The 21,472-nt window shown below is 56.4% G+C and overlaps 1 protein-coding gene across 2 annotated transcripts in view; it reads left to right on the forward strand.

Annotated features, from left to right (window-relative positions):
* The window catches only part of LOC105471887 (collagen type V alpha 1 chain), a 208,003-nt gene that overhangs the window by 160,212 nt on the left and 26,319 nt on the right, over nt 1-21,472 (forward strand). For both annotated transcript variants that reach the window (XM_011724690.3, XM_011724688.3), the window contains exons 38-58: nt 1,811-1,864; nt 2,737-2,844; nt 4,499-4,588; nt 4,686-4,739; nt 5,642-5,749; nt 8,653-8,760; nt 9,726-9,779; nt 10,771-10,824; nt 10,922-11,029; nt 11,876-11,929; nt 12,031-12,138; nt 14,012-14,065; nt 14,848-14,955; nt 15,628-15,681; nt 15,978-16,031; nt 17,050-17,103; nt 17,742-17,795; nt 18,618-18,725; nt 18,811-18,864; nt 18,963-19,016; nt 20,104-20,211. In XM_011724690.3, coding sequence (XP_011722992.2) covers nt 1,811-1,864; nt 2,737-2,844; nt 4,499-4,588; nt 4,686-4,739; nt 5,642-5,749; nt 8,653-8,760; nt 9,726-9,779; nt 10,771-10,824; nt 10,922-11,029; nt 11,876-11,929; nt 12,031-12,138; nt 14,012-14,065; nt 14,848-14,955; nt 15,628-15,681; nt 15,978-16,031; nt 17,050-17,103; nt 17,742-17,795; nt 18,618-18,725; nt 18,811-18,864; nt 18,963-19,016; nt 20,104-20,211 — 1,602 coding nt within the window. The remainder of the gene's footprint in view (nt 1-1,810; nt 1,865-2,736; nt 2,845-4,498; nt 4,589-4,685; nt 4,740-5,641; nt 5,750-8,652; nt 8,761-9,725; nt 9,780-10,770; nt 10,825-10,921; nt 11,030-11,875; nt 11,930-12,030; nt 12,139-14,011; nt 14,066-14,847; nt 14,956-15,627; nt 15,682-15,977; nt 16,032-17,049; nt 17,104-17,741; nt 17,796-18,617; nt 18,726-18,810; nt 18,865-18,962; nt 19,017-20,103; nt 20,212-21,472) is intronic.

The following is a 21,472-nucleotide window of genomic DNA, read 5'->3' on the forward strand; positions in this document are numbered from 1 at the left end:
GTGAGCCAGAAACTTATTTCTCAGCAAAGGGCTGAGCTCATATTCCGTCCTCAACAGCTAGGAGTGGCTGAGGGCCCCTGGGGGAGGCCTTTTTTTGTTTTGTGTTAACATTGACGTTAGCAAAACTTAACCAAGGCTCCTGTCTCCCCTTGGGCTCTTGGGCTCTTCTCCCCGGGTCCACTGAGCAGGGCATGCCCTTGACACCTGTCCACCACCCCTTCCTTCTGACCCCGTAAGTGTAACGTACGTTAGAAACGATCGTTCTAGCCAGCTGTATACAACTGAGCTGGGCTTAAAGGACAGAGCCCTTCTAGAGTTTGCAACGAAACTGAATCTGGGCTGGCCACAGTGGCTCACTCCTATAATCCCAGCACTTTGGGAGGCCGAGGTGGGCCGATCACCTGAGGTCGGGAGTTTGAGACCAGCCTAGCCAACATGGTGAAACCCCGTCTCTACTAAAAATACAAAAATTAGCCAGGCCTGGTGGCAGGCACCTGTAATCCCAGCTACTCAGGAGGCTGAGGCAGGAGAATCGCTTGAACCTGGGAGGCAGAGGCTGCAGTGAGCCGAGATCGTGCTGTTGCACTCCAGCCTGGGCAACAAGAGTGAAACTCCGTCTCAAAAAAAAAAAAGGAAGCTGAATCTGCTGTGGGTTCTTATGGCCCGGCGGCTTGGTGTGAGACTGTGCCACTGGCTGCTGGACAATGAGGCAGTGAGCCCAGGCCTGGGGCCGTTCACCCTCCAGCCCTAGCTTGGCCTCGGGGCCAGCCACCTTCTCCTCCAGAGTCTAGAGTTTGCCTCGAGGCCTCCGGGTGGAAGATGTGCATGTCTCCACCAGTGTCATGTGGCACCTGCAGGTGGCTTCTTGCTGGCACCTGTCGTGCTCTGCAGAGGTGCCCGGAAATGAAGCTTGTGTTGCCTTAAGGTCATCTTTCTCCTTTGAGGGAGAGTACAGAAAGCGTGGCGACACCCACAGCCAAGCCAGGATTGTTACCTACGCGTGAGCATGCAGAGCGGGCGTGAGATATTCCCGCTGAATCAAGCTAAAAATAACGCATCCAAGCTGCCGCGTTATGAAAGCAGCTGGCTCTCGCTCTAGCCTGTTTTAAATACATGCTGAGGAGCACACGGGCAGAGTCACCTGTCGTGCATCAGAGGCGTTCATGCCAAAGCAGGGCAGTCGCCACAGAGCCACTGCTGAGAAACAGCCAGAGGTAGCCCCTGGTCCAGAAAGGGCACTGAGCCGACTCAGAAAAAGAACGCTTGGTGACATGATAAAGGTGAATTGCATCGGCCTAAAGATGCAGAGGCAGAAGAGCAGCCAGTGAGATGAGCTTGTGTGGCTTCGTTACCCTCGTGAAATTAGTGCAAATGCACAGTGGCTCACGCCTGTAATCCCAGCACTTTGGGAGGCTGAGGCAGGCGGATCACGAGGTTGGGAGTTCGAGGCCAGCCTGACCAACATGGTGAAACCCTGTCTGTAGTAAAAATACAAAAATTAGCCGGGTGTGGTCGTGCGTGCCTGTAATCCCAGCTACCCAGGAGGGTGAGGCAGGAGAATCACTTGAACCTGGGAGGCAGAGGTTGCAGTGAGCGGAGATCGAGCCACTGCACTCCAGCCGGGGTGACAGAGCGAGACTCTCCATCTGGGAAAAAAAAATGAGACAAAAGACATGGGCCTCTCACACAAAGTCTGGAGGCTCTACTATGGGGGAAGGGAGGTGGGGGCAAGCATCCTGCTGAGAACAGCGCAGGGCGGGGTGGCGCAGGCCACTGCAGCACCCTCAGTGCAGTGACTCTCTTTTGACAGGGTTTCCAAGGCAAGACTGGCCCTCCAGGCCCCCCAGGCGTGGTCGGCCCTCAGGTAAGCTCCAGCCTTCCCGAATTCCATGGGTCACCCGGTGTCACTTGCCCGCAGGGAAGAGGGTCCCAGCCCAGGCGTCTGCTCCCTCCACGATTCTGGAGGTGCAGGTGCTGCTGAGAGGTTGTCTTAGGTCCTGAATGCTAGTCAGTGTGAGGCTCGCCCCCACACACGAGCAAAGATGTGTTTGCCCTCGACGCGAACCCAGCACGCAGGCCAAGGAAGGCTGCCCGAGGCTCACAGCGTGGCTGGGGCCAGACCTGGGCCAGCTCAGGAGCTGGGCTCATCGCTGCTGTGGGTGTCCAAGGCAGCTAACTCTCCTGCCACTGGGCCCTGTGGGTGCCACGGGCCTGCCGTTCTAACCGCAGATCGGTGGCAGATCAGTGGCAGGAGCGGCTTAGAGCCAGGATGGATGGCTTAGAGCTGTGAAACGGGGAGGGGTCACCTTGTGTCCTAGAAAGCGCACACCTCATGTAGTGGTAAGATGTGGACCCGCTGCAGCCACAGAACTGAAGGGCATGTGGGCTCTGCCCCTGGTGTGGCTTTTCTCCTATCCTCAGCCTGTCCTGTGGCTGAATCAGCCTCTCTCAGGGCATGTCCCAGGAAGGCAGGCTTGGCTGTGCCTCCTGAAGGCGCCAGGTTGGGGAAGAGGGCCACGCGGGGCCCAGCAGGGGCCAGGCAGTGAGCAGCGCACCAGCACCCACCCTCTGGATTGTTGCCAGGAAGAGAAGGCTTGCAAAGGCACTTGGAGGTTTGGTGGGCCTGCAGCAGGCCTTTGCCTCCGTGACCAGGGCTGTTCTTAGGTTTAGGAAGAAATGCTCGCTCCCTTGCAAGTCACTCGAAACATTTGTGGCTGACACTGATTTTCCCCACAGGGTCCCACGGGAGAAACGGGCCCAATGGGTGAGCGTGGCCACCCTGGGCCCCCTGGACCCCCCGGTGAACAGGGGCTTCCGGGCCTTGCTGGAAAAGAAGGGACGAAGGTGAGTTTCTGGAACCTTCTGTGTCAGCTCAGGCGTTTCCTAAGGAATCATTTTGGGACTTGGTGTTTTTCTTGCTCTTTTCTGATGAATGGGTAATTCCTGAAACAGACGCTCCTCGTGCCAGTTCACTCCCCAGACCGCACGATTTACTCACTTTTGCTTGATTCACTCCAGGAGTCGTGCTGACCTGCTCAGGGATGGGCTTGAAGGGGGAGTGCAGGGGTCATCACCATCCTCCACCGTCTGCTCTCTCCCCAGCTGCCAGCCCTGCTCCCAGAAAAGGTTAAAAAGCTCTGGGACTTCGTGCGTCCATATCACATTTAGCAGAAAGTGGTCCTTTTAAAAACCCCTCACCCCAGCCAGGTGCGGTGGCTCACGCCTGTAATCCCAGCACTTTTGCAGGCTGAGGCAGGTGGATCACCTGAGGTCAGGAAGTTGAGACCAGCCTGGCCAATATCTCTACTAAAAATACAGAAATTAGCTGGGTGTGGTGGCGTGCACCTGTAATCCCGCCTACTTGGGAGGCTGAGGCAGGAGAATCGCTTGAACCTGGGAAGCAGAGGTTGCAGTGAGCCGAGATCGTACCACTGCACTCCAGCCTGGTTAACACCAATGAAACTCTGGTTTTTTGTTTTTTCTTGTTTGTTTGTTTGTTTGTTTGTTTTTAAAAAACAGCCCTCACCCCAAGAGCCTGAGAAATTATAAAAGTGAAAAGCAAACGTGTTTTTGTCCCACCTCTTGGTGCCAGCTCCAACTACCCTCTTTTCATATCTCCTCCCCTGGGCGCCCCAGAGTGAGTGGCCATAACTTGCTGTGTTAGCACAAAAATAGCGCTTCCCTTTCAGCTCTTCAATAAGGGATGCTGCAAAGGCCAGCTCTCCAGCCTGTAGGACCACAGAAGAGTAAACCTGAAAAATAACAAAGTGAAGCAAATGAAGAAATACTGAAAAAAAACCACACACCCGTGTGTGCATGTAGATATAGGAATCAAAACACATGTGGACACGCACACGTGTGTGTATTCTAGACACAAAGAGAGCTCTCCAGGCTTGGAAAGGCGGCCACGGGCATTTGACCTGCTCGTTTGAAAACCGCACTGTGCTCCACATTGGACCCCAGAGAATAGTTTGGAAGCTATCAAAGCTTTACTGTACCTCAGGGAGAGTCGAGGCTAAGTGGTGACTTTTTTTTCAGAAAATGTGGTTTCATGCGTGAAGAAGTCCCTTAAGCGATAAATCCATTTAGGACAATGCTTTTAACGCTGTTTTGACCATGGATTTCTTTGAGCATGGTCTTACAAGGAGCCCCAAATCTATGGAAAAGGTGGATGTGCCCTCAGCTGCCACGGGGCCCATCGTAGCCCTTAAGGGCCTTGGGAGGAAGGACCCAGGAACCCCATGGAGCAGGGGCAGGGTCAGATTTGCACGCAGAGCCTGCCAGATGGGCATGGCTTCCAGGCAGAGGCTCAGGCTGTGCTCCCACATGTGGACTGCTGAGTCCAGTCACGACTCTGGAAAGTGGCCAGGAGAAGCCCAATCCAACCCAAGTCCAGGGGTGTCTGATGAGAAGGCCCCAACGCTTGGCCTCGCTCTGGGGCAGCTGAGAGGTCTGCATCGCTGGCTCCAAGAAAACTCATTTCTGACTCTGTTTTCAGGGTGACCCAGGCCCCGCAGGCCTCCCTGGGAAAGATGGCCCTCCAGGATTACGTGGTTTCCCTGGGGACCGAGGGCTTCCTGGTCCAGTGGTGAGTGAGAGGCCAGGCGGGGAATGAAATGGGACAGGATGCAGCCCTGGAGGCCTCTCCCCGCGTGCCCTTGACCAACCTTTTCATGGCTTTGCAGGGAGCTCTTGGACTGAAAGGCAATGAAGGACCCCCTGGCCCGCCAGGCCCTGCGGTGAGTCAAAGCCTTTGTCCCATCCTCTTTCTTGAATCCTACTCTCCAGGTCAGAAGGGGCAGTCCCTGAGAGCCCAGAGCATGCAGCTGCCCCAGACCCCTGAGGATCCTGGGGAGGACGTGGAAGGGGGAAGATGGCCTTTGGGGAGATATGGACGGTGCATCCCAAGCCTGCAGCCAGGATGATGAAGGGTCCCGGGGCACACCGAGGAAAGGAGAGTGCTGGGCAGCCTGTAGGGCAGGAGGAGCAAGGAGAAAGCCTATACATCTAGCGTGGGTCTGGGCTGGGCCAGCAGGGGAAGAAACAGACGCGGGTCTCCCGGGACTCTGAAGATGCACGCTAAAGCCAGTCTGCCCACGGCGGGGGCACACTGGGCAGGATAGCCCTCTCGATTAGGCCAGGTACCCACCCATCCATATGCCAGCCCCCAGGCAAGGCATTCCCTGGAAAATGCACACCATGAAGGAGCACAGCAGAGAGGGGCATGGGTGCCCCATGGGCATGTGGGCCCTGGAGGGGAGTGGGTGCCCCATGGGCATGGGGGCCCTGGAGGAGAGGGGGCACCCCGCAGGCATGTGGGCCCTGGAGGAGAGGGGGTACCCTGCGGGCCCTAGAGGGGAGGGAGTGCCAGGCTCCTAGAAGAGGGAGCCTGTTGAAGGCAAGCACACCACAGGGCACACTGTCAGACACCAAGGGGAGGAGCACCTGGGAGCTTGGAGTTACAGGAGGACGCAGAGCCCCGAAAGCTAGACTGGGTAATTTGTGCTTGCAAAGGGCCATAGGGAGCCACTGTGGGCTCTAGAGTGAGCAGGTAAGTGGAGGGATCAGCTGGTACTTTACAAAGTCACGTCCACGCAGTTTGAGAGCCTTTGAAACAGACTGTTTTCTTGCTCTACTTCAGGGATCTCCAGGAGAGAGAGGTCCAGCCGGAGCCGCTGGGCCCATTGGAATTCCAGGGAGACCTGGGCCCCAGGGACCCCCAGGGCCAGCAGGAGAGAAAGGGGCTCCTGTAAGTACTGCCTTGGATCGGGGGAGCCCTTCCCTCAGAGGTGCTGGGGTCGTTCCGTGTCCAGCCTCGTCCCTTCTCCTGTGATGACCCCAGGGGTATTTCCTTGGGATTGGGGATAGGGTGGGGTCTGTGGCCCTCTAGGCCAGAGGGAGTGTCCCACAGTGACCTGGTGAACTGCCCGAGGAGCACAGGAGGAGCCCCGGCGCCAACCACATTCTTCCTGCCATTAGCTGAGCCAAAGGGGCCCTGAGGGGATGATGCTGGGCAGGGCTCAGCCTGTCCACGCCTGCATGCTGGTGTTCCCCACCCGTGTGGACAGAGGAAGGGGCCGAAGACAGTCAGTGACCTGTGGACTTGGTCTCCGTCCACCCTCAGTGCCACCTGTGTGATCGGGCCACAGCTGCCCACTGTGTGAACTGCTCCCCGCTACTGGCCTAGACCCATGGCTGGGCTCTTCATGGGAAAGGATATTTGGAACTGGGGAGCCCCGTTTCTTGGTTGGGGGGCAGGTGGAGAGAGCAGATGTCCAGCAAAGAAGGGGCAGGGGATGGGTGGATAACGGGAAGATGAAGCACTTTCCTCTGTGTCCAGGAAAAGTCCACCTACCGGTGAGCCCCAAATTTTGCAGGCTTTGTGGAGCCTCAGGAGTGGAGAGGAGCATGTCTTGAGGCCGCCCAGATCTTGGTCTCCATGAAGGAGATGAGTGAGCGCCCTCGCCTAGATGCCTCCTGCCAGCCTGCTTTCGTGAATAACCCACAAAATACCACTTACCATCCAGAAGTGGTCCACCCTGACCCGTGTTTGACTTCTGCCACACAATTTTGCAGTGTCCCCTACCTCTGCATTCAATCAGCTATGGAGACCAATTTAATTAATCTCCGCTTTTCCTTCCTAGTACAGACGGTCAGAGTGAGCTTGAGTTCTCTGGGGCAATCAGCAGGTATCAGCGCAGACCATCTCAAATTGAGTTAGGTCTGAGTGCTGATTGTTAGAAAGCTGTTTTCTTTCTCTTTTTTTTTGAGACGGAGTCTCGCTCTGTTGCCCAGGCTGGAGTGCAGTGGCGTGATCTTGGCTCGCTGCAACCTCTGCCCCCTGGGTTTAAGCGATTCTCCTGCCTCAGCCTCCCCAGTAGCTGGGATTACAGACGTGCGCTACCACACCCGGCTAATTTTTGTATTTTTAGTAGAGACGGGGTTTCGCCATATTGGCCAGGCGGGTCTCGAACTCCTGACCTGAGGTGATCTACCCACCTCAGCCTCCCAAGGTGCTGGGATGACAGGCGTGAGCCACTGCGCCCAGCCAGAAAGCTGTGATTTTCTTGTACGTTTCACTCTCAGTGGCTCATGGGTGGCAGGAATAGCCTACATTCCCTGGGCAGGAACTTCCCTGGAAACCACATTGGAAACATCTGGGCCATTGAGAATCTGTTTAATATGTTATTGGCAATTTTGGTGATTTCTAATCATTTCCAGTGAGGCACCCAGGACATGGATCCAGCTGGATTCTGTGCCAGAAAACTGAAGCCAACTGGGCAGTCAGTGCAGAGAGTGCACACAAAGTCAGTTGGAAATGGCTCGGTTCACGGTTTCAAGAGAGTAGATATTTAAGCAGAAACCTTATAAGAGTTGCTCTATCCAGGGAGAAGCTCGTTATCCTCCTAGAATAGCTCCAGAGGGAAGGAAAGGCCAAGCAAAGGTCGGACGTCTCCGAGAACTCCCAACCTGACCCGGAATGTAGGACAGGAAGCTCCCACAAAAGCCCCACACGTGGTCTTTGCATTCTCTGGCTTAAGTAGGGTAGAAATTTCTATGAATAGGAGCTAAGTTTGAGGAGCAGGACGTGCGTTGTGGAGGGAGGAAATGGTAAGACGAAATAGTGATGGATGACTAAATCCCGGCTACATTTAGACCAGAACATTGCATGTACATTCTCTCTTCCATGTTTCCCTTCCCAACGTGCACACTCACCTTCTGTGTATCTGTCGGAAGACAGGGATTCCTGTCTGGAGTGAGAAAATATAGGCTGCTCACCGAGTGATGTGATGGCTGGTAAAACTGAGCAAAGCAAGAACTTAAGAAGGATCATTTGAGATTACCAAGCAGGCAGTTAGGAGGAAAAGGAAGTTACAAGGACAGGAAAAATAGGGTGTGCGTATGCATGCAAGCATGTCCTGTGTGTGTACGTGTGTGTGCATACTCATATATGCATGCACATACCTGTTGGTGTGCTTGTTTGTACGTCCTTGTGTGTGCATGCATGTCCTTGTGTGTACGTCAGTGCATATTCATGTGTGTGCATGTGCATGTGAGTATGCTTGTTTTGTGCACACGTTTGTGTGTGCATACATGTATATATGTATATACACAGCCATATTTGCGTGTGTGCATGTATGTACATGTTGGTGTATGCTTATATGGCTTCGTGTGTGTGCGTGCACATCCTTTTGCGTGTGTGCAGGGAGAGTGCAGAGAGTATAAAGAATCAGAAGGTTGGTGAAGGCTGGAGCTCAGGCTATCCCCATCACTGGGCTTGGCTCCCAGTCGCTAGCTTAGACGATCCACATACAGGCTCATTTTGTTTGAGCCTGAATTCAGGCTGGCTGGGTTTGGATCCTGTCTCTACTACTCACTCACTGTGCCTCAGTTTCCCCATCTGTAAAAGAGCAGCCTTTCATAGGATGAGTGTGGATTAATTGAAGCAATGCGCCAGAAGTTCACGGTCCGGGGGCGGGCTCAGAGTCGGCCCTCAGTGGCCCTGGCTGAAATCCATTAGGACTGTGGGGACAGTCGACGCTCACCAACTCCCACTCCCTGCCGACGGGTCCCTCTCTTGGGTAATGAGCTGGTGAGGGGATGTTCCCAGGTTGGAACCACATTTGACCTGAGATCTTCTGTATTCTCTAGGGTGAGAAAGGCCCACAAGGCCCAGCTGGCCGAGACGGTCTCCAGGGTCCTGTGGGACTCCCGGGTCCAGCTGGCCCTGTGGGTCCCCCTGGAGAAGACGGAGATAAGGTAAGGCGAATCCAGAGTGACCCATGGCTGGGCCTGGCCGGGCAGGCGGGTGCGAGGGAGGGTGGCGAATTTAAAGGATAGGATGCCGGTGGGTAGAGCGGCTCAGCTGGTGGAGTGATACTGCACCCACCCCGCAGCCCTGGCGTTAGGGGATAATGTCCCAGCAGCCCACAGATAAACGGTAATACACGCAGTCCCCGGCATGCTTGAGGGACTTAGAAACCACCTCCTCCTGTGTCATTTTGAGGTTGCCCACGACATTTGCTGTGAGTAGCCAGAGCAGAGAAAAATGCTTCCCGGTCCCCCCCGAATCATTTCCAATTCTGAAGCTGCGGAGCCCGGTTTAATGAGGTTTTGCTCACTGTCTATTTTTAAATGTCTCCACTTGAATGATCCAGGCTCCCGTTCATTAACAATGTGCTTTATAATTCTCAAATGATGACTGCAGGAGCTTGTATTTTATCCTTCGTTTAATGCAGACAGTGAAATTTTGCTCTGCTGTAACTTTCTATTTATGACCCCTCTCTGGGGACATTTCCGACTTTGTCACCTCGGCATGGATGATGCCTTACATCTCTGGGCTGGAGACAGCCTTACCCCAACAGAAACAACAGAGAGGATTTTAGTAACTTCTTTGGCAACATAGTAATTGAGTTGTCTGTTATTACGTTGTCATGGCAGCAGCCCAATTTGAAAAACAGAGTAAATATTTTCAATATGACTTTTCCCACATTTTCAGGTCCACTAAAAGCCCGTCTAGCATCAGATCAAGACCTCATCCCTTTTAGCCCGTGTATTAAAAAGGAAATCAAGCTAATATATGGAAACATTTATGTGTAGGAAAGTTATAGGGCCACCTGGAGAGGACACTGTTCTTCATCGCCAAGAAAAATTCATTATGGGGAACAGAAAAGGTCCAAACGGTTGTCAAGCTGTCTAACAGAATCCCACACACCTTCCTCTAGGGAGAGATCGGGGAGCCAGGGCAGAAAGGAAGCAAAGGGGACAAAGGAGAGCAGGTAAGAGTTGGCGCGGGAGGCGCGGCGGCCCCCAGGTCCCCAGGGGCCTCGTCACAGGCTGTAGGCCGTGTGCCATGCACGTTCTCTTCCAACATTGCTGATGACTGGCAGGACATGCTGTGAAAATCTCCCGTGTGTGTGTGTTCCAACAACATGTGTGTGCACACGCATGCATATCTGGCAGTGAGTCTCTGTGTTAGAATGAACAGGATGCATCCTCCAGTTTTGTGAAATTAAACAAACCAAGCGTTTCTGTCCTTGAGGGTTTGGGTTCTGCAGACACACCCATTGCCCTCTGAGGTGAGGGGACCAGAATGCTGCGGCACAGGCAGCACCATTGACCAAGTGCCTGTTCATTTTTCCCCTTTTTGTTTTTTCATCTGTTCAGAAATCCTAGTGTGTTCTTACAAAAGCCCCATCGCTCTGCTACCACCTCCCTCCCGACGGCTGAAACGTCTCCTTCTCCCCTGTGCGGCCAGGCCTTTCCCCCAATATATTGATTCCTAGTCAAGCAGGATCCGCGCTCCCGGGAGGCCTGCCGCAGGGGCTGTGTCCTGCCAGCCGTGGGTGGGCTACCGGGGCCAAGGGCACGGTGCCCTCCTTGCTTGCCTCCTTCCCGTGGTCCCATGCCGGAGGTCTCTTGAGGATGGCACAGCAGGGGACATGGTGCTGGGACCCTCCCTGTTGAAGGGGGCCTCACGTGCCCGTGTTGTGGGTGCATGGTGGGAGCTGAGATGACACACGGTGCTCTCGAGAGACATTGGGGGCAGCTCTTTGCCATCCAGAAATGGGCTCGGGGTGGAACCAAGATCCGCATCTACCTCCCAGAGGCTGCAGCAGGCTTGCACCGTGGTGCAAGGAACGACACATGTGGAGACTGAACTGATGATGTTGATGCATCGGTCCCCGGGCTCAGGATGTGGTCCACCCCTCCCTCAGCCTTATCCACAATCCCGGAAGCCCTCCCATATCTCTGTCTTGTTCCCCACAGGGTCCTCCCGGGCCTACAGGTCCTCAAGGCCCCATCGGACAGCCGGGTCCCTCTGTGAGTATCCACGGTCAATGACCTTCGGAAAGCCCCATGCCCCCTGGAGCTGCTGGGGTGCCAGCATCCTCACCTGTGGCCGGTTGTTTCCCTGCAGGGAGCTGACGGCGAGCCAGGGCCTCGGGGCCAGCAGGGCCTTTTCGGGCAGAAAGGCGATGAAGGTCCCAGAGGCTTTCCTGGACCCCCTGGGCCAGTGGGGCTTCAGGTAACTGCGGGGTTCTCACCACGCCGGTCTCCGCTTCTGACGTCCCCTGTGTCTTCCCTGTGCTCTCCCCTCTTGTCTTTTTGAGAATGGAAAACTAAAGCCAGGCTGCAGGGGGCCTCCTGGGCCTCCTCGTTCCAACTGGAAGTGCTGTGGCTTCCCAGAATTCCAGGCGTGCCCGCATATACCGCTCTTCAACAATCTCATTTATTTCTGTGCTCATTGTGGAAACTGACGATTCGTAAGAAACACAGCAAGAGTGACTTCTAAATGCACCCCCTAGAGATGACAGCAATAAACATTTGGGCACGTTTCATTGCCATGCCTTTTAAATGTGTGTATTCTCATACACGGAGGCACATATGTAATTGTATTTGGTTTTTGAAAAATGAATCATGTTGTAAGAGAGAAAGTTTGTACCCAGCTTTCCCCATTTTCCATCCTCCATTCCCATTTTATGTTATGAGCGTGTTGAATGCCATTACACATGACTTTCTATTTATTTGGAAAACATGATTTTTAGTCACTGCACAGTAAGTCAGCATCTGGTGGTGACATAATTTACCCAGGCGTCCCCTGCTGCTGGCTCCTTAGGCTTTATTGTTTTATGGGATCCTGCCACAATCACCTTTGTCGTAAATCTTTGCGATCTCCTCTGCTTGTTTCCTCGGGCTGATTCTGAGACTGGGAACCCCAGGACGTCCTCATGGGTAGCTATGCACAGAGAAGCACCTTCCCGGGGCTTCCGACGCTCAGCGGTGCTGTGTGGGTGGAGGTCATGAAAGTCGTGTGTGTGTCTGACATGCACATGACAGAACAGCGCTTAACTGGGAAGTTTTCTGTTCTCAGGGTTTGCCAGGACCTCCAGGTGAGAAGGGTGAGACAGGAGACGTGGGCCAGATGGTAAGTGTGCCTGAGACTCCAACGCCTTGCCATCCTAGCGGCTCAGTTTTGGGGAAACATTTGCGTTTCCTCTGGGCTCAGTGGTCTCTCCCCTTTCCTAGGGCCCCCCAGGTCCCCCTGGCCCCCGAGGACCCTCCGGAGCTCCAGGTGCTGATGGCCCACAGGGTCCCCCAGGTGGAATAGGAAACCCTGGTGCAGTGGGAGAGAAGGTGAGGCTTGTGCCTGCTCTGGTGGCAGATTTGTGGTTGTTTGAGGTGTGTGTGTGTGTATGTGTACGTGCGTGCTTGTGGGGGTACATGCATGTGTGTGAGATGAGATGTACTCATCTCTATGGGCATGGCTGGGTTATTCCTGTGAAAGGCATTTTGAAAGGTAGGCAAATACTTGTGAAATGGAGCTGAGAACTCTGACTGTCCATTCGTGACAGCCTTTTGCAGAATTTCCAGACAACGCCCCACCGGCAAAGCCCCTGCCTCCTTCTCCAAGGCTCAGCTCTGGTGGAGACTATTCCTTAAAGAACTGGTGTTTCTAAGCTTGCAGTTTCCATTTCAGCCGAATTATTTTCTCAAATGGGTCCTCTCCATTTGATCTGATTGGTTTTGGAGCCCAGACTCCATGAGTGTGATGGACCTGTGTGTGTGTGCGTGCCTGTGTGTGTGAGCTCGTGTGTGCAGCGTGATGGACCCGTGTGTGTGTGCGTGCCTGTGTGTGTGAGCTCGTGTGTGCAGCGTGATGGACCCGTGTGTGTGTGCGTGCCTGTGTGTGTGAGCTCGTGTGTGCAGCGTGATGGACCCGTGTGTGTGTGCGTGCCTGTGTGTGTGAGCTCGTGTGTGCAGCGTGATGGACCCGTGTTGTGTGTGCGTGCCTGTGTGTGTGAGCTCGTGTGTGCAGCGTGATGGACCCGTGTGTGTGTGCGTGCCTGTGTGTGTGAGCTCGTGTGTGCAGCGTGATGGACCCGTGTGTGTGTGCGTGCCTGTGTGTGTGAGCTCGTGTGTGCAGCGTGATGGACCCGTGTTGTGTGTGCGTGCCTGTGTGTGTGAGCTCGTGTGTGCAGCGTGATGGACCCGTGTGTGTGTGCGTGCCTGTGTGTGTGAGCTCGTGTGTGCAGCGTGATGGACCCGTGTGTGTGTGCGTGCCTGTGTGTGTGAGCTCGTGTGTGCAGCGTGATGGACCCGTGTGTGTGTGCGTGCCTGTGTGTGTGAGCTCGTGTGTGCAGCGTGATGGACCCGTGTGTGTGTGCGTGCCTGTGTGTGTGAGCTCGTGTGTGCAGCGTGATGGACCCGTGTGTGTGTGCGTGCCTGTGTGTGTGAGCTCGTGTGTGCACACAGGTGCATGTGTGTGTGCCTGCATGCTGGGCGGGATGGCGCTGGGCTGTGACTCCACATCCTTGTTCCTGCATTCGCCTGACTGCAAAAGCACCTCTCCCAGTTCCCCTGGACAAGCGGGAAGACACAGTGTGCATCCATGCACTCCAGCCTCCTGCGCACGGTTTCCAGAGCTTTCTTTCTGACATCAATCAGGCCATTAAATTGGAAGACGCCTTCCACCACTGCTCATTTTTTATGATATAGAAATTAAAGAGAAGTATACCCTGCCGAGACCACAGGGTGATGGTGTGCGGCTTCCACCCAGAGAGGTGGTGTTTGCCTTGGTGTCTCCGCCGTAGGGCATGTGTTTCCGTTCACCTGCTGCCACTGTGGGTGCCCCCTTCCCTGCGCCCCTGTGGCCTGTGTCCCTGAGGACGGCGTGCCTGTCCTGCCTCGGCCCTGGCCATCCCCCACCTGGAGTGCCGTCCTAGCCACTTACCAGCTTCTCATAGTTGCCCTCCACAACCCTTGGAGCAGTGCTCCGGGAAAGCCTTCACAGCCAGTGTTGCTTGCAACCTGGACACTCTGCCCTGTATCCATCACGTGTCTGCCATATTCCTCATGCACCTCCAATTCCGGAAGTGTCTGGGGACGGCAACCACTGCCCCAGGAGCCGCTGGGTCCTGGGTGCCCAGGGGCAGGCAGGCAGCAGGCAGGATGTGGCAAATGCTTGAAACCATAGCACTCACCGCTGCCATAACCACTATCTCCCTAGGGCGAGCCCGGCGAAGCAGGCGAGCCTGGCCTTCCAGGAGAAGGCGGCCCCCCGGTGAGTGAGCGGGCACTGCGGGAGGGTGAGATACGACCGAGCAGGTGTGTGGACGGGGTGCTGGGTCAGAGGCTCTGGCTCTGCCTTAGCTTTTCCATCCGTGAAATGGGAGTTGTAACCCCTCTTGTGCCCGTTTCATGGAATTACCGTGAACAAGGTGTGTGATGTGGGAATGAGCGTGCGCACGCAGACTTAGCAATAACTACCTATGCCCCGTGGCCTGCAGGGACTCTGTCCTCTGTAGTGTTTGCTCCTGGCCCCTTCGTGGGCTGCCATAAGTGTGAGGGTGGCTGTTGTCACCTTGTTCCCCCGGACCATGAGGGACAGACTAGGAATATCCAGGCCTTCTCAGGCCGGATGAGTGTTCACTGTGAAGCCAGTCCAAAGGCGGCTTTCAGGCCCAGGACCAGCTGGGTGGACTCAGGTCTCCTGGTTCTAGCTGCTCCCTCCCCCTGAGATCCATGGAGTACGTGGACACCCCTTGTGGTCTTCACTGACTGACATCTGGTCCAGGAGTCAGTCCCTCCCACCTAGAGCTGAATCTCAGCCTTCGAGGGCTCCCAAAAAGTGAAGGTCCCCCTCAGGGTGCACACAGGAGCTGACTCTGCCCAGGGCTGGGGAGCGACCTGGCAGCCGGCCCCCTGCAGGGTTCAGCAGATACTTGGAAAGGCTGGTCTGGATGGGGTGAGAACCGGGGAGGCCCACCGTAAACCGGCACCTGCCTTGCTCTGGGCGGCGACGTGGTTGGCTCTGAGAACTTGACCCTGGTGTCTCTCCTCCAGGGACCCAAAGGAGAAAGGGGAGAGAAGGGCGAGTCGGGCCCTTCGGGTGCTGCTGGACCCCCTGGACCCAAAGGCCCTCCCGGAGACGATGGTCCTAAAGGCAGCCCTGTGAGTATGCCGGTCACGCCTCAGGGACCCTGCAGCAGGAGCGGGGCTCTGCACTGGGATCCTTCTGACTCATGGGCTGTGCCCTCTGCTCCAAGAGCAGCTTCAAGACCGTTCCATGTCTTGGCTAATTTTTCTAGACACTAGAGGGTTTTCATACCAGCTACTGAACCAAAATAGCAGAGATGAGACAGAGGGCGTGGACTGGAGGAGGAAGCCCTGAGTGGTTCTTCTCTGTGGACCAGGCAGCCAGCTGAGATGTACGAGTGACAGCTGGGCTTTGGGAAGATGCCCCTGCCCTTGGCCGGCCCTGATTTTGCATCAGAGGGGCTTTGGAGAGGCACCTTCCGGAAGTCCGAAGGTCCAGGTTCTACTTGCAGCCTGGAGCTCCCAGGAATGGACCTGTGGGCGGAACGCCTGCCCCTTGCTTGGCTCTGGAAAGCAAGAGACAGCTGACCTGTGCCATGCCCACTGGCCGGGCTTGCTGGCTCTGGGGCATGCTGCACATGGGAGGGTTTCTGCGCCATAAAGTGCGCTGAGGTGTTGGAATTGCTGGAATGTCCGAGGAGCTGGACGGTAGCAGGTGGCCGTCTTGAGGCAGCAACATGATTGGCCACGTGTGGTCTCAGTCAGGTTGCTGATGGCCTTGGCTGCCTCTTTCTTTCTTCTTTTCAGGGCCCAGTGGGTTTTCCTGGAGATCCCGGTCCCCCTGGAGAGCCTGGCCCCGCGGTAGGTGCACAAGAGGGTAAAGCCACTGGATCCCCACAACGCTGGCCTGCCTCTGCCATGTCCCCTCTTTCCGGTTGTTCTTCGTAATGAACTCTCACTGGGGCAGGCAGTGTCCCAAAATGCACTCATGTTTGGTGATCAGAGCAAGAAGACGCCTTTGACCCCACTGAGCATGCTCTGTGCTGCACCAGGATGGATTTGGGTTTTGGGAAGGGACTGGAGATGCACTGGGAGCTGGTGCATGAACTCAGGGTGCCATTTGGGGGTCAGCAAGGAGCTCGCGTTTGTTCCCACAGGGTCAAGATGGTCCCCCTGGTGACAAAGGAGATGATGGTGAACCCGGGCAGACGGTGAGTCCACAATCTGCGCTGGCTTCCTGGTGGAGGTGTCAGTGTATTCTTGGGACTTTGCAACTTGCTTGGCTCATGTCTGGGAAAAACTCCAACCTAGTTGATATTGACTCCTTTACAATATTGATTCCCTTATGATATTGATTCCCTTACGATATTGATTCTGGACAGTGACGGGGCTCATGAACTCCCTCTGAGATGTATGTGCCATCTCAGCAGCAGGTTTGCAGGCAGCCCCAGGGCTTCCACGACCCGCCACGGGCTTGCACAGGAACGTCAGATCTTACCCACAGCTCTGCCTAGCAGGGCCAGTGCCTCTCCTCACCGGGCCCTTCCTGCCTTACTTTGACCGAGGTCACACTGGACATTGCATCTGATGCTTGGCGTTGCGTGTTTTAAACATTGCTTCAAGCCCAGATTGTCTCTCTGGGATGGATCGACCCCCACGGGCCCTGGGCAGGACTGGGCCTGGAGGTGGCCCCTGAGGCCTTGCAGGTGCCCTTGCGCCACCTCGCACCCAGCCTGGCCAAGCGCAGGGGACTGCGGACCTGAGGGCAAAGGCCATGTCACCGAGTTGAGAGAAGTGTCCACTCAGAGAAGGCGTTAGGGATCAAGCCCCGGGCTGGATTTCCCCAACAGATGCCCCCATTCCACCACGTCCCGGCCTGTGTCCTGGGACGATTCTTGTCCCCCCTTCTGTGAAAGTGGATGCCAGTGCCTTGTCCCTGCCCGGGTTGTGGCGAGGACTGAACCAGTCATTGTGTATTAAGAGTCAGGACCGTGAGTGGGAAAGTTCTCTTCCAAAATGCAGAAAACCCATGGGATGGGAGTCAGGGTTCCTTACGCTGTCACAGCCCGGGTGCCACGCTCTCTTAACAGCCTCTGCGGTCACCCCAAAAGAGGAGAGAGGCAGCTGCAGGACGGCCGAGGAGAGAGTAGACTGAAATCTCCGTGGGTTTTGCCTTAACTGAGTCTAACAGACCCCAGTTCCTGACACTGTTCTTTCTCCCAATACCAGGGATCCCCCGGCCCTACTGGCGAACCAGGTCCATCTGGGCCTCCAGGAAAAAGGGTAAATCGTTCTGCAAGCACATCCTTGCCGTCAGCTCCCTGCATGAAGCACCCCCGCCCCTTCCCGTCACCTTTTGCTTGGGCCCTGGGTGCTCCGAGCCACACTGATGTGGAAGGGCTTGGGTGTGGCGTGTTCTCCACTCAGCCTCCACCATGTCACAAAATCACAGGCCTGCCCGGCGGATGCGGCTGCTCATTTTAGGACAGGCCGGCTGCCGACACCGTCAGTGGTATTCATTGTGGGAGAAAGACACCTGCAAAGCCGCAGAAGTCCTTCTCCCCTAGCTCAGGTTTTACTGAAAAGCCAGAGGAAATGAGAAGGCATCCTTTGCAGATTGAATGGCCCGGCCGCTTGCTGGCGGTACAGTAAACAGCTGCCTGGTGCACCCAGGACGGAGGCCACACGGAACTCGAGGCGTGCACTGCGCCTCCCCATGTGGCCTGAGAGGCTTTTACCTGGGACTGGAGTCCGTAGGACTCATGCTGAGGACCCGTGTCCCTGCGGGTGGCCCGGAAGCAGCTTCCATGACCCTGCACCCCTGCCCTGCAGCCCGGCACACCCTGAGCGCCTGCACCCGAGCTCGTCCCCCCAGCACTGCAGGACACACTCACCACCTGTTGTTCTCTTACTTGTTTCAGGGTCCCCCGGGCCCCGCAGGCCCCGAAGGCAGACAGGGAGAGAAAGGGGCCAAGGTAATGTGTTTTGGGGCCAGGCCGTGACCGTGTGGACCTCCCCCAAGGGAGCCCAGTGGGCGGGGAGTGAACAAACGTGTGGGCAGAGAAGGCCACGGAGGCCAAGAGTGGCTGCCCCAGGGGCACCTGGCTCATGGCCTACCTGGGGAGGAGACCTGGTTCTCTCTCAAGGAGGCAGCCAAGTGCTAGCCACGAGACTGGGGCCATCTGTCCTGCCCGCCTGAGGAAGGAGGCGGGTGGTGGGTGCGGGATTCAGGGAGCCCAGTGCTGAGTAGTTCTGTCCCGGGGAGCCCTGCGACCTCATGTTTGCTCTTTGAGTCGGCCACACTGCAGCTGCCTACCTCTAAAGTGGACCGTGTCCGATGGTGACCGTGTCTGCTTCGGGGCCTGTGGAGAAGATGGGATGCCGTCACCCATGCAGTTGGCTTGGGACCTGGCCCAGAGCACACGGGAGGTTGTTCTGTCAGCAAGGTGTTGAGGGCCTGGCCTGGCGCTGTCTGCCTCCCTCCTGGAGGCGCCTGTTGTTAAGTGAGACGGGAGGTTGTGCGGTTCCATCCCTGCTCGGACAATGGTGCTGTGACCCCCGGGCTGTGGTCGGCACAGTCCGCGGCGACTGGGGATCCCTGCTGGCCGGGGAAATGTCGGGATGGAGACTTGGCCAGGGCAGCTTCCACAGAGAATGTGGAGAATTAGGGCAACCCTGGATATGGGGTCACTCTGGGGCTCTCCCAGAGGTGCCCAGGATTTCCAAGCAGTGGTCCTGGGCCAGGGTGCCTGGAGCCTCAAGTTCCGGACCTCATTCTGCCCTCCGCCGCCCTGCAGGGAGAAGCTGGCTTGGAAGGCCCTCCTGGGAAGACTGGCCCCATCGGTCCCCAGGGGGCCCCTGGGAAGCCCGGACCCGATGGCCTTCGAGGGATCCCTGGCCCTGTGGTGAGTAGGCTGTGAGGGGCGGAGGGGTTGCCAGGTGGAGGGACGGGCAACCCAGCAATTCATGCGGAGCGTCTCTGTGTTTCAGGGTGAACAAGGTCTCCCAGGATCCCCAGGCCCGGATGGTCCCCCCGGCCCTATGGTGAGTGACATTCCCCATGGTGAGGGTAGGGGGTGGGGTGAGTTTGCCGCCCGAAACCCCTGGGATGAGGACTCTGATCCCTCTGCCTCCTCCCTCAGGGTCCCCCAGGACTTCCCGGCCTCAAAGGAGATTCTGGTCCCAAAGGTGAAAAGGTAAGAGGGACCTCCCTGCCCCGGCAGTTGTGACTCGGGACCTTTAAATTTGTAACCCTGGGTCTCAAACTCAACAAGCTCTTGCTCCGTCGCCCGAATCTGTCAAGCACCTGTTGCAAGCTGGTGGTGGGGACCCTGAGAGGTGACAAAACAAAGGAAAATAGACACGCTGTGTTGGAGGCTTGGCCCCTGCCTTTGGAGGGTCCTGAGCAGTTCGGGAGATCCCGGAGGCCCCTGCGGTATTGATGGAAAACCTTCCGGCGAGGCGCAGAGGCCCCGGCTGATGGATGTGCAGGATCCCAGGTTGCTGCTCTCCCTGGGCTGGGCGGCCTCAGATCCTTCCCTCAGGAGGTGTGGGGACGGTTCTGCAGTGGGAGCAAAACCCTTTTATTTTTCCTAACTGCTGGGAGCTGTTTTCCACTCGCACTGATTTATTTACAAACATAAAAGATACTCAGGAGGGAGACGGTTGTATATGAAGCAGAAGGCAATGAGGACCCTCTCATTTCCACTCCGACGTCCGCCACCACCGCCCCCAGCCCCAAAGCAGATGAGAGCTGGGGCTTCCTTGCGGGGCTTGCCATGGGTTCCTAGAAGACAGACGTAGACAGCGAATGTCATGGATTCTTCTTTTTTAAAAAGCAACCCATGATTGTAGTATCTGTAATACTCTGCATCTTTCTTTCCGTGTCAGTCCACAAACTTTGTTTTAGTCCCGTATAGGAGCAGGCGTTCGGATTTGCCGTGAGGAAATTGGCGAGTGTATATGAAGAGAAAGACAGAGATAAACATGACCGCTCAGGAAAACTCCTTTATCACTTTGGTCTGTCTCTGCGTCTGTGGCTCCCTGTCTGTTTTTAGACATGACTCTGGCCCAGCGAAGGGCTGCCTCGGACCTGCCATTTCGTCACCTGGCTTCTTTGTTGAGCTTGTTCCCCTCTGTTGAGCTTGTTCCCCTTCCGGGGGAGGCTGACCATGACGTGAAGATTCCTGTGCCATGGCTGTGCTGCATGCTACCTGGCCCACCGTGGCCGAGCATGAGGCATGGCTCCCTCAAATGCCCCTTCCCGTCTTCATTTTCCCACAGGGTCATCCAGGCCTGATCGGGCTCATCGGTCCTCCGGGTGAACAGGGTGAGAAGGGCGACCGCGGTCTCCCCGGCCCCCAGGGCTCCTCCGGTCCTAAGGGAGAACAGGTGCGTGAGATGGCACTTCTTGCATGTGGGCTGTGGAGAGGCATTTTGGATCCCTGCGGCAGGCACCCAGGGTACCCAGGGGCCCATCAGAGCCCGGAAGGACGTCCACACGTCCGTTGAGTCCGGTCATCCTGCTTGGCAGATGGGAACATTGAGGGGCTGGGCTCGCCCAGGTGCACAGGGAGCTGGCGGCAGAACCGTCTCCCAGTCCCATGCCCTGACTGGCAGGCGGGGCTTCCTCCTCATGACCATGGTGGCCCCCAGAGCTGGAGGGACTCCGAAGTCAGGTCATTTTGCCTGGTTCCCAGCCCTGTGGGAGAGCCTGTCACCCACCGCTTGCCCAGGAGGTCACTGGTGACAACCAGCCGTGTTCGCCAGTGCTGCGGGCAGAGTGGCTGTTGTGGCTCTTGCTTCCACCCTGCCCCCAGCTGCCCCCAAACTTCCCTGGAAGCCACTGTAGCTCATTGGAGTTTGCAGCCTCTGCAAACCATATCCAAGGAAATCCCATGCAGGGAGCTTCACTCTGTCCTACACTCTGAGTGACTTGGAAGTGGCCTGGGGAGGGTGACGTGTGCCATGGAGGCAGGAGAGGGGATGAGGTGACCTGTGGTGTCTCTGTCCTTCCCCCATGAGGGCCACGGGTCCTTATTCCCATGTGGGAATCTTTCCGTCCCGAGCAAGGCGTGACGGACACACACACGCACAATACGCTGTGCCCACCCCATGCCTCATAGGATGCCGGGGACAGGGCAGGAGCAGGCAGAGCCCCTGCAGGCTGGGAGTAAGGTGGCATCCTCACCACAGGCTCCAGGAAGGTTGCAGGACATTGCTGAAGGGTGGAGCTCATTGCAAACCCTACATCGCTGGCCACTGTCCTTCATGCCATTGACCATTTTCCTCAGCCGGTGTCCCCAGGTCACAGCAGGGTCCTCAGAGGAGTGCCGCCCAGGGTGTGGTGGCGCAGTGACCATGAAAATTAGAGAGGCATCCAGGGTCCCCATGGCCAACAGGAAAGCACCTCTGTGTCCACCGTTTGCTCCCCTGCCCTCACCCTGAACTGTGGTCTTGGCAGTGTTGCTGATGAAGGTGTCGGGTTGGTGTGCAGGCTTGGGGAGTTGTGGGGTTCTTACAATGAGCCACAGCCCAAGTCCCTGCAGGGACAAGGTGAAGGGAGGGAAGCACTCCCTCCCCAGTGAAATATGGCCATCAGCCCTCCGCTACCCTTGCCTCCAGCTTCCGCCCAGAGAGAGCTCTGAGTGGA

The sequence above is a fragment of the Macaca nemestrina genome, chromosome 14, assembly GCF_043159975.1.
Source record: "Macaca nemestrina isolate mMacNem1 chromosome 14, mMacNem.hap1, whole genome shotgun sequence".
NCBI lineage: Eukaryota > Metazoa > Chordata > Mammalia > Primates > Cercopithecidae > Macaca > Macaca nemestrina.